The following is a 12,850-nucleotide window of genomic DNA, read 5'->3' as shown; positions in this document are numbered from 1 at the left end:
TCCGGTAATTGGACATAACTGTCCACAAAAATATCTTGCGCGGGACCCATAGGCAGTTTTTTTCAATAAAACAATTTCAGTTTACAGAAACTGAACTTCAGTAATTAAATCCAGCTGTGTGCTTTTCCTGAGAACGCATGCTTTGTAGTATCCAGAGTGTTCTTCGGTCTTTGGTGGTGAACTTCAACTTGTCGTCCAGCGGAACACTTCCCAATGCCCGGTTCAGATCTCGTGCTCTTGCAGCGTGTTCCTACATCCTTTTCTTTTCCAGCTTTCAGTGTTGGCTCCTGGTTTTCTGCGATGACGTCCTGCGACCTGCAAACGATCAATTTCATTTTAATAAATCAATTTGAAAAATTAAATAATTTAACTTAACAAATATTAAATTTTAAAGTCGTCTGGCCCGAGAAGTTCTTTGTGAGATGTATCTTGAAATGTCGTTCTCTCTTCGAACGTGAAATCTGATCCTTGGTCGTTATGGTGTTTGGGCGATCTGAATCCACTAAAGCTTCTTGGCTGACTGGCGAAAAAGTGATTTTGCCCTATTGTTCAATTTCGGCCTACAAGTTGGTTTTGAAAATATCTAAGTTTAACGCCCCTTTCTGCATTGGCATTTTCGGGCTAAAAGCCACTTTGTGAACTTGGTTTCAACGATTTTACCTTTCGCTTCTATTTGCCGAACTTCGGCTCAAGACGCGTTTTTGCAAACTTGGTAACTTAACGCCTTTCTATTTTTAAAAGTTTTCCTTTATCTCCCGAAAATCGGCAAAAATGGGGGTTTTGGATGGTTCTTCAGACTTTTAACTTTTGCGTTTAACCCTTAGGCGTCGAACTTGGGCGATTTGCTCTCCTTCAACAAACCTTCAAACTTCTTCGTTTTACAATGTTGCCAAAAATAGGGTGTTTAAAGCTTTTCGCAGGGTTTATATTTCGCAATTTACCCTCAAGTCGCGATTTCGGTGAATGAGGTCTCTTTTTTAACTTTATAAAATTGCGATTTTCTTCTAGGTTATGAACTTCGGATTTTTGAGAGCTTTTGCAAACTTTATTCTGCGATTTCCTTATGGATGCTAAACTTCGGCGATTTTGGAGGGTTTGTAAACTCTTTTTTTTTTTTAAACTTCTCGCCATTCTCCCTAGTTTGCGAACTTCGGCGATTTATGTATTTTGCAAACTCTAACCTATTCGCGATTTCCCTAAGTTGAAAATAGTGAACTTTGGGAGTTAGAGGTTTTTTTCAAAAAAGTCACGATTTACCCTTGGATGAAAACCTCGACAATTTTCACTTGATTGGAATTTTCATATTTCCGCGATTTCTATATTTCGGGATTTTGACATGGTTTGTAAACTTTATAAATTCCTTGCAATTCTCCCTTGGCTGGCGAAAATCAGGGATTTCACCAATTTTGCAAACTTTCTAAACTTTGACTTTTACACCCTTGTAGCAAATTTCAGAGTTTAGGTGGTTTTTGTGAACTTTCACAACTTTTGACACTTTCGCCTTCTTCAGCAAGCTTCGGTGATTTAGAGCATTTTGCAAAGTTTAAAACAAATTCATTTTATCCATCACTGCGGAATTTCGGGATTTTTGCAACCACTGCGAGCTCTTATACTTTGCGATTTTAGAAATCTGCAAACCTCTTGAAACTAGGCGATTCTTGAATGGCAAACTTCAGGGGTTTATGATCTTTTGAAAACCTTCGCAATTTATCCATTGTTGGCGAATTTTGGGGGTTTGTGATCTTTTGAAAACCTTCGCAATTTATCCATTGTTGGCGAATTTCGGGTGTTTGTGACCTTTTTCAAAGTTTTGATATTTTTAACTTTTAGCCCTCATTTGGCGAAAATCGGCATTTCAACGTCTTTGCAGGCTTTAACTCTTTCTTCACATTTAGGCAACTTTGCGAGAATTGGGGAGTTTGAAGTTCGTAATATGGCCCTAGAGGCCGAATTTGGTTTTAGCAGCACTTGACCCTTCATATCCCCTTCCTCTTCCACAAGGACAAAAAGGCACGAACTGGGGGTCCCTATCCAAGACGAGATGGGTGTGCGATACGCACAACACATACATGCATTGGGGTCACTCATACAACTGAAGTTTGTGCATCTCCTGGGTATTTCAGTTGATTCTTTGTGTTATTTCGGGTAGGGAGAGAAACAATCTCTTCTTGGTGCATCACCTCCTTTTATTTTAAGCATTTCCCTCTTCCCTTTTCTTCTGCAAGTTGTTAGGATAGGCTTAGGAGTAAGTTTTGAAGTGTTGTTGGTTCAACACCTACACCTGGATTGAGAAGGAAGCCGGCCTTTTCCGGAGATTCAACCCCCTCGCGCAAGGTCCCACACTTCGTGGTCGTTTCCATGTTTCACAAGGTTGCTGAGTTGATAGCTCAACAAGGGTGCAAACTTTTGTGATAACAGGTATATTAGAAGAACCACAAAAAAAGGGCATTATAAGTAGGGCATCACTGTTGGCATATGTGCAGAGCTTGATGACGTGATGATATTGTATGTTGTCATTGATGTCAATATGTTGTAGTATGAACAAGTATATTGAGGCAAGCAAACTGGCAAGAGAACCGGTATGATGATGTGAACCGATATATGTGAAAAAGTGAAGCAGTATGTTGATGATGTGAACCAGCATATGTGAAAAGGTGAAGCGGTATGTTGGAATGAGAACCGGTATGTGCAAAGTTTTGTATCAGGGTTTCATTTGATATGACTACCGGTTGGTAGTCTCAGCTTTAGGGTTTCCGGTTGATGCATTTCAAGTCCGTGTGATTCGACCAACAACATCCTATGATGGGTTAGCATTGAAATGGAGATCAGATCGTGTTGCCACGTCAGCCTTGTGCGCGTGAAGGATTTCCTTGAGGATCTTGCATGAAGAAGATTGATCCTATCTACCTCGAGAATGTGTGAAGTCTCAGTAAACGGTGGAGAGCGCATGATGGGTTATCAGCTTCCAGAAGTGGCAAAGAACGAACGATGGAGAAAGTCTTGAGATCTGTTCAAGACTGTTTTATTCAATGCAATGTGTTTGAACGGTCGGGATTGGACCGACTATATTGATAACCTAAATGTTTAGAATTTAGAGTTTATGCTACCGACCTATCTGTTTCCTATAAGGTCGATGATGATTTGCATTGTGAAGTTGTTGGCAAATGTTATGCGTGTATCCAAGTGAAGAGATACTTGATTCTTGCCAGACCTGAGAAGTGTGTTGATACCTGCAGAGTGTGATTGCAGAAGCAAAGGAACTAAAGTGGATCTGCATTGGCTTTGAGTGTTGTTATCAGATTAGTGTATTACCTGTTGACTTCTAACCATTTCAGCAATTGGAAAATCCCTTAACTAGGTAGCTTTAACAGGCTTTGTGTAAATCCTTAAACAGGGTGACTCAAATCAATGAGTTCTTCAAATCCTCTTGCGAGGTAACCTTTAACAGGGTTCTAACCTTTAACCAGGTATTTAGCCATCCCTTAACCGGGTGATCCCTAGCAGGATCAGTTCCTAGCAGAACCTATTGTAAAGTCCTTAACCAGAGTAGGCTCCTAACAGAGCGGACTTCAGAAGAGTTCAAAGAACAATTTGTGGGTATTCATCCCCACTGTGGTTTTTCCCAGTTGGGTTTCCACGTGAAAAATCAGTGTGTCATGTGTGATGCTTTGTCATGTGATGATTAGTATTTTTTGTTAAGTGGTAATGCATGCTGATCCAGTGGTCTTTATATTTCTGATGTATTACTTGTTTATGCATATGGGTGAAGTGGAAAGGAGATATTAGGTGTGGTGAAGATCTAAGTGTTACCGGTTTATGTCTTTCAAAGTCATACTGTGTTTTACCGGTAGTATCCTGTTTTAGATCGGTGATATTGTTTACCAGTTAGTTCAGTCTTTGCAGTCAAAGTGGTTTAAGGAAGTTTTTGTCTATACTGATTCGCCCCCCCCCTCTCAGTATCTATTGAGTACTTACTATTCATCATTATTCATCGGTCACTAGTTGAAATATGCAAAAATCATATGATCTAGCCAGTTGTTAGTCATTGAGAATAAATCTGTCAAACAGTTAAGAACAGCTCACTTGGAAGTATGCTTATTCAATGCAAGCAATACTAGTGCAGATACTTTTTAAAAGTCGATGGCTTATCAATCAATTTATGGTTTCTAACGTTTTTGTATTTAGAACTTTAAGATATTTTTGTTTTAAGAGCTTTCAATCTTTTGGCTATTGGTTCCTTTCATAAACTCATTTATAACATGTTTTAAATGGCCATGTAATTTCATTAGCAATGTACTGCTCAATTGACTTTCGATACGTGGAACATTGTTTCAGTAATAAGGAACCACTGATTTAACTCACATAAACATTAATTATCTAAAGAACTAGCTCTAGCTTTTGGTAGCCCTCTTTTGATTGTAAGTGCTTCCAGCACCATAGAAATACATGTCATATTTAGTAATAAATAGAAAAAGAATCAATATATCAGTAAAAAAAAAAATCAAAAACGCCCAAAAAAAAGCTATCATCTCATTCCCAGCAGCACCTTATGTGTACTTCCAGAGTGGACCGCTTCCAGCTAGTGTTGTGTGTTTGGATCTGCTACACTTTAAAAGTAGGTACCTGAAGTATCCTATCCAGAACTAATCAGCAGTCAGTAGTTCTTTGTTCTTCACATCCAAATTGTCAAAACAATTTAATTTCCCTCCAATAATTTGGCCAAAAAACAAAATTCAAAATCAAAAATCAAAAAAGTGATGGGTGCATCATGGTAAAGAGCAAATGAAGGTGAAATTTGAGACACATTCGTCTTAGATGGGCCCGCAATCATTTTGTAGAGTGATGCATGGATCTGTGTTGAAGCAAATACAGATCCATATCCAGGACAGAACAGACCTGAATGGATACATACCCAAAAGAGATCGGACCTGAAATTATAGGTCCAAGGGGCCAAACTAGTAACATAGATTTTAAATATGGTTGTTGGATAAGTTGAGCTGAAGTGATAAACAAGGCTTCAAAAACATAGCCCCAAGTTCAAATCCCAAGAGATATGATAAAGTGCTGAAATTGGATAAATTGGCATACCTCATTTCCAATCAAAGTCTATACATATTAGGTTTGTACTTGCGTCTTCACTGTTTCCATCTGTTGTTTGCTTTCCTTTCTTGAGTTTTCTTCCAACTCTGCTCTTCCCTTATTCCTGTCGAAGTGTCAAACTTCCCCATCCTATCATACCTTCTATCTGTCACCCACCATGAACTGTAGTTTGAGTCTTGTGGTATGGCCAATCCCCAATCCCCAATATATTCACCTATTTTTCTGTTTCCTTCGAAATTTCCTAGCATGTGTCGTATTGTTTCTAGTAGTTAGCTTTTGGCGCCATAACTTTCAAAGTGGAATCTTCCCCACCCATGATCATTATTCAAATTTGAAGTTGCAGGTGTGCTTGGTTGGCCAACCTATTTTGTTTGTGGATGATATAAGAGAGAAAATGTTTCCATTTGGGATAAGGATCTACACTTTAACAAATTCCTTTTAAAATCTGTTTTGAGCACTTGTGTTCAAGTGTGGGAATCCAAGGATGAAAACCCTAGTGATTTTGGAGGGCAATCTCATACAAAATTTATATTTCAGCTTCATTGGACATGCTAGATTATATGATTTTGCCCACTGGACTCGGCGAGCATGACTCGACTCGGAAATCGCCCAATATCGGCAATTTTGGGCAATTCCCATTTCTGTGCTCCAACCACATTGTATTGACCCAATTCATCATTGTTGTTTGCATGAATTGTTGTTGTAGTTACTGATATCACAGAACCGTTTGAATATAATATAATCAGTATTGTAATAATAAAGAGATCGATATTTACAAAATTACACCTATTGTTTGTTGTTCATTTTAAAAAAAGATATCAAGAGTTAATTTTGTCATATGCTGTTTGAAATCTAATGATATTATTGATGCATAAATAGTAATTTCAATCTGAATTGTCTAAGATCTGATTGAAAGCTAGGGCCTGATAGTGTTATGCAAATAATAAGTGTTTGTAGAAGGTTAAGAATCAGATTTGCATTATTGTTTTGGCTCAAGACATTGTTGTGGTATCAAAGTTGCCAACCTGTGTGTTCAGAGTTCAGCTTTGCATGTTTTGGTTTTATGCAATACAGTGACAGAGAAACCAGATATCACTTGACAAGATCGAGAAACAATGTTGATCTATATAGAGTTCAGAAACTAAATCGTTTCCTACAATTCCATTGCAGAGCATAGCAATATGGCAAAAAAAGAGAACAAAATGAACAGAAACAACAACCCCAAGGATCATGTTGAAAAAAAGTTTAATGTGATGATTGATATGATGGCACAGTTGCTTCATGAGATAGGCAATGATATGAATACACCTATTTAATCAACAAGTGAAGCGAGTGCTTTTGAGGGTGCCCACTCACAGCTACACAGAAAGGACTGTTCTTGTTTCAACTCCAATACCAACCCAACCTACCTTTCTAAATAAGGATGTGGAGGCTCCAGATCAAGAAGCCCAGAATTCACTGTTTGATGATACTAGGGCTTGTCATCCAGAACACGTTAACATTAATATTAACAATATCCAAAGTGAAATGTCACCTACCAAATACATTAACATGAAGAAATCTCAAAATGATTACAAACCTGAGCCTAGGCCACAAGCCTTTCAAAGATATGTGCAGCAAGCTTTGGAGAAGTTGACACTCTCCCTATGATGGATCTAACAGATGCTCAGCTTGTGCATGGGTACAAAAGCTACACATGTTCCTATTCATCAAGCCAATAATCCAGATGAAGCAATCAAATTTGACACCTAACATTTGGAGGTTACTGCACATGACTGGTGGTACCACAACCTAATAACTCAAGGTCATAGATTCGTCAGCTCATATGATGAATTCTGCAAACTTTTGATTGAGAGGTTTGATTGAAAGGATCCTAAGTTTATTTCAAAGATTTGACTCAGCTCAAATAGTGTGGTTCATTGGGAAACTATGTAATAGAGTTTTGGAAGCTGTCAGTAATAGTGCCAAACATCACAAAGAGAAGATTGACTATGCTATTAATTGAAGGGTTAATTGAATCTCTCAAGGGGCTTTTGATGCGCCTACCCTACAAGAGGCAAGAAATCAAGCTTTGGCACTAGAGACTTCCATGCCAACAAATAAACTCCAAACCAAAACCTTCATTACAAAGAAGTCTTTTGACAAAATAAATAGCAAACCAAGAGTTTCCTATCAAGACTAGACATTGAGGCAAGGAATGCGTTAAGGAAGAAGAAGCTATGTTTCAATTGACAGGAGCCATGGTCACATGTAGACATAGATATCTTGGGAAAGAACAAGTCCATCTCATTGGGGTAAGGTCTAATGATGAATCAGGATCTAAGGAAACCGAACAACAAAGTGAAGAACCTGAACAGGAGAATGGACAAAAGGAAGACCAACCATAAAAGGAAGGAGCCATGGTAGGAGGAACCCTTACCCTGCTCTATAGAACTCCAAGGTACAACCCCTTTCACATCCACGGGCTTTTGTGAGGTCAAATATGGTTGTACTCATTGACACAAGTGACCAAGAAGGGCCTCAAGACAAAGGACTTCGAAGGGTTCAATGTTATGTTGGCCGACAATTTCACCATCCAATGCAATAGAAAGATCTCTTAGTTGAATCTTAATCTAGGAAGATATGATATGAAGGATGAGTTCGATGTTGTCAACATAGGAGAACCAACGGCTACACTCATTAGGAGAGATTACACAAAACTTTGAGACCATGGAACCAAATTTTTAGTCAGAGGGAAAAGAAGTGATACTATGGGGAATGACAAATAAAGCACCAACGATTGTATTAGCTAAAAGAATGGAGAAGATTTTCCCCCATAGGCAAGCAGCATGGGCAGCTCAATGTTTTCTGACTATCACAAAACCCACCGAAGGAAAGAACGTATATCATGTGGATGTGCAAAGTATCAATGGAAAAGCACAGTAAAGTATTCAGCAGCATTCCTACAAGGAGACCGCCAAACAAAGGCTTTGAGCACATCATTGAGTTGGAGAGTGTTAATCTCGTCATCACTACTCCCAACTGCCACCCTAGGAGATATACGGAGGAAGTTGAAAAGGCAATTAAGGAAGTATTAGAAATAGGGCACATCAAACCCAACTCAAGTCCCTCTGCTTCCTCTATAGTTTTAGTGAAGAAGAAAGATGGAACAATGCAGACGTGCATCGACTACAAGTCACTGAACAAGAAAACTATCATGAACTGATATCCCACTCCCCAGATCAATGAATTGATAGATGAACAAATATGATTATAAGGCACTAAACAAGAAAGCTATCAAGAACTGGTGCAATCTATTTCTCCAAAACAGATATTAGGTTGAGCCACCATTAGATATTCACAAGACAGATTTTCAATGTCACTACAAGCACTATGAGTTCTTGGTCATGCCATTTGGTTTGACAACCACTACATGAATCAAATCTTCCACAAGAAAATAAGAAAGATCATCCTTGTCTTCTTTAATGACATTTTGATACATAACATGACATGGGAGGAGAACTCACAACACTTTGATGAAGTACTGGGAATTTTGGAAGCACAAACATTGTTTGCCAAAGAGTCAGAGTGTAAGTTTTCTATGCAGAGATCTTGTATCCAGGTCACATCATCAATCCAAAGGCAGTGTAGTTGGACATGAAGAAGATCAAAGCAATTTGGGATTGGCCTACCCCAAGTACCTTGACACAGTTGCAAGTATTCTTCAGCCTTTGCAACTACTATAGGTGTTTTGTTAAGGGTTTCTACCAGCTAGCCACGCCTTTAACTGACCTTGCAAATAAGGAAGATTCCGCATGAACTGAAGATGCACAATGCACATTTCACACTTCCTTAATAAGCTCATGTCCTATGTTAGGAATTCCCGATCTCACCCTTCCTTTCACACTAGAATGCAATGCATCAAGAGAAAGAATTGGAGTCATGCTCATGTTAAATAAGCACCAGATTGCTTTCAAGAGTTGGAAACTTGCAGAGGTGGAAAGGCGATTATTCTATGATAAGGATATGTTGGCTATCATGCATGCATTGGTTAAGTTCAAGTAGTAATTGGTATGTGAATAATTTGTGGTTAAAACTGATCAAAAAAGTTGACATATTTCCTCAATCAAAAAACTCGAAATGAGCGACAACAAAAGTGGGTAAGCAAACTCCAAGCCTATGACTTTGATATTGAGTATGTTAAAGGAAAGAAGAATGTTGTTGCTGATTAATTGTCTAGAAGACCAAATCTATTTTCCATGTCTCATATCTCTGCAGATTCAAAGAATAAAACCATAGCAGATTATGCCAAGAATGCATTTTGTTGCTTATGTGTTTAAGGGAAATTGTTGGATGACAAGTACATAGTTTGCAATGAACTCAATCTTTATAAGAGAAGAGTCTACATTGTATGAAAATCGAGGATGAAGGGAAAGATTCTGTGGGCAGTTCATGATACTCCCTTGGTGGGGCACCCTGGCTACTTCAAGTCCTACAAACAGATCGGGGAAAGGTTCACATGTAAGGGACTCAAGGACATCAGAGAACAAGCACTTGTCACACAGAAAGGCTGTTGCTATGACACCTGAAACCAGTTCGATATCAAGTAATGTACAACTACACAATAACTGAACAGAATGAAGGGACTGCCACCAAATTCTTCTATGTTCTCTCATAATGTATTTCTGCTTTCTTACACTCGTAAGAAACATAAGCTGACAGGAAAACCAGTTCTGATACCACTATAATATACACCCTTACTTTTTTTGTTTTGAGTTTTCTGATTTGTGTTTGACTACTGAAAGATGGATGCGCAGTTTTAAAGATAAACCAATAATTAGTTATAACAAAATAAATGACTGATCAGTTTCCCTATTTTCAAAAGAATCTCCCAGGCCCTTTTAATCTTCTCAAAGGTGAAAGTATGTTACAACTTTATCACTTTCCAAACTCACGAGCTTATCAGCATTGACATCTAAGACCTTCAACATGCTGGAAAGAGCGGTGTGAGTCAGAACTTATGTCAGTGCTCCTAAGTTGACTCAATAAGATCTCATTAAACTCTTTATCCGTTCCTTAGACCTCAAAGTGCAATCTTTTATTTTGGCATGATAAAAATTAAAATTTGTAGCTAGAAAGACATTATTGAGATGGACCTTACAAGCTAATCAAGAGTTGGGTTAAACCTAGTCCAACAAATGTAATCAAAATCATAACTAGAACTTCAACAAGAAGCATAACCCAATTTGCAACAATGTCTTTCATCTATCTAAAAGTAAGGAAAAAGCACCAATGCCTTCATCCAGTGATATCAAAAAAGTCGATATAATGACCACTATTCAAGTCTGTCTGCCCATGGCTCAACCCCAAACTTAAACTGTAGTTAACATCTTATCAGGGCCTCAGCCTGAGACACAAAATCACCACAAATGACAAGTTGTTCACGAGCTGAAAAGGTTTTTAAATAAATCAGTCTGCACCTCAACAAAAACAGTCATCACAGGACACATCTGATTATCAACAAGCCAATAAAGCCCATTGAGATGGTCAACATCATGTTTGATGCTGATTGTAGAATGCCAAAATGGAATAGGCTCAGGTAAGGTACAAGTACCATCAAATTCCTGGTAACAACAAACCAGTTGCAATTTTCTGAAGCTGTGCCTTAAGCAATTCCTTGAGGAACAACAATCTGCTAATAGAGCTACAGTGATATACAAATCATAATTTCTTAGCTCCGTAAGCATCCAGGGTCCTTTATCTAGTCATCCTTCTTCACATGATGTGACTCGCCTAACAGACCCTAGACTTAGTAGCCTTTACGACAGTCGGTTTTGTGAATTTTTAAAGCTGACATCCTAGAAGTGGAATTACCAGTATGACCAATAGCAAAGGCATACCATACCATAAGCCCAACATGTTTTGATGAAAATGTAAGTATAAAAGAACAATGTTCTAAGAACTTGAACATATCCTGGGTTAAGTTTAACCATCTCATTCATATTTTTTCAACATTAAAATAAAATTGACAGTAATGGTTTAATGCTTCCACAAGTCTTGATACTTTAAAATAAAAGTAATTTTCGTGTATAACAGTGTGAAATTTTTAAGATCGACATTTTGGACCATTTAGTTATTCCAATTTTGAGCAAAGTTTACTAAATTCTCCCCTGAATTTACCAAGCTACCTAACAATTTAACCTTAACCAAACCTTTAATTTTTTCTTATAATACCCTAATTAGTCCATTTGAGAATATTTGCATAAAAAGTCCCATGAATATACCAAGCTAGTTAACACTTTAACCTTAACCGAATCCTTTAGTCATTCTTAAAAATTCCCAAAGCCTAAATGGATGCCGTACGAAAATTCAACACATTTAACAAAAATTCTCTACAACTTTAACTGAAAAAATAAACAAAACCTTTATACAAGTTTAACCAAAAAAAGGAGAAATTTTCAGAATAAATTGAGCTGAAAAATGCCGAGTTTTTCCAAAAGAATATGACAATAGCAAAAGGCGAAAACTTCCAAATAGATTTAACTGTAACGACTTTAAAAAATCAAATGAATTTAACTGAAACGATAGAGAAATCGATTACGGTATCCCACATTTGAATTCACAAGACCCCTGGTGGATCCTTGGGGAATTCAGTACTTGGCTCTAAGTCTAAGAAGATCATTTGTATCAGTGCACCCACTACCAAGAGCAGAACAGAAATCTTCAATCGAAAATATAAACAAAACTTTTCCAACTAAAAATAAAGGACCATTCCGGACAATTTGCACTGAAAACATTCCCTACAAATTCAAACCAAAAAACATAAGAAATGTTCCACACAAATTTCACTGATAAAACTTAGATAATCTTTCCAGATTTCCCGAGCAAAATAAAATTACAGAAGAGACTGTAATGTAATCCAAAACTAACCTGCCAATGATGCCATTCACCATGATAACCAGATGATCGGGGAATTCTCCACCAGCGCCGACTTCCGGTTCCCGTCGGTCGGCCGCAGAGGCATCCCACATATCCTTCCCGCCATTGCTATTCTCGGAAACGATCGTAGCCATACCATTAGTTTGATTTTCTGCAAGGTCAGGCCCCCGGACACATGAAAGGCAGCCAAACCCGCTTACAGAGTGACCATCCGCTGATTTTGATCCGGCTCTTTTGGACCTCCTCCTGGCCATAACAAAAGCAAAAAGAGCAAACTTTTTTGCTTAAAAAAAAAAAAAAAATATATCTTATCTTTACGTGATCTGAAATAAATGTTCAGTGATTTTCAAGACACTTGGGCCGAACTGCAAAGCAAAGCACTTTTGTTATTAGCTTTGTGATAATGGGGCCCACGTTTGAAAATTTTGGCAGAAAATTCTAGAAATGTTTGTCCTCGTCAAATCCTTCCGCTGGCTTGCTGACGTGGTGAGTGTTCTAGAAGACAATTTATGCCACGCGGATTGGAAAGCTGTAAAAGTAGGTTAGAAAATATGATTTTGACCGGATACACTGCGCACTATTTTTTTTTTGTTGACACGAGGACCCGTTTAGACGGGTAGAATGCTAGTCACATTATAAACTTTTAGGTGACGTGTAAGATGATGTAAGTGGTAGCCAATATTATTTATTTATAGTTTTAGTAAATTTTATTTAATATTTTATATAATTTATTTAATATATTTTAATTATATTATCTTAATGTGATAATCTATCTGATTATTGGAGGCATTCAATTTTTAAAGTGCCTCATCCTTGGATTAGCCTTAGTGTG

At 37.8% G+C, this 12,850-nt stretch overlaps 1 protein-coding gene across 1 annotated transcript in view; it reads right to left on the bottom strand.

Moving 5' to 3' along the window:
• The window catches only part of LOC131062810 (putative lipase ROG1), a 62,289-nt gene extending 49,910 nt beyond the window's left edge, over nucleotides 1-12,379 (bottom strand). Inside the window, exon 1 of the mRNA XM_057996556.2 lies at nucleotides 12,010-12,379. Coding sequence (XP_057852539.1) covers nucleotides 12,010-12,272 — 263 coding nt within the window. The 5' untranslated portion in view covers nucleotides 12,273-12,379. The remainder of the gene's footprint in view (nucleotides 1-12,009) is intronic.
• Nucleotides 12,380-12,850: the final 471 nt, after the last annotated feature.

Source organism: Cryptomeria japonica, chromosome 9 (assembly GCF_030272615.1).
Source record: "Cryptomeria japonica chromosome 9, Sugi_1.0, whole genome shotgun sequence".
NCBI classification, from domain to species: Eukaryota; Viridiplantae; Streptophyta; class Pinopsida; order Cupressales; family Cupressaceae; genus Cryptomeria; species Cryptomeria japonica.
The sequence above is the reverse complement of the archived record's forward strand: the minus strand, read 5'-3'. Positions and strand labels throughout refer to the sequence as shown.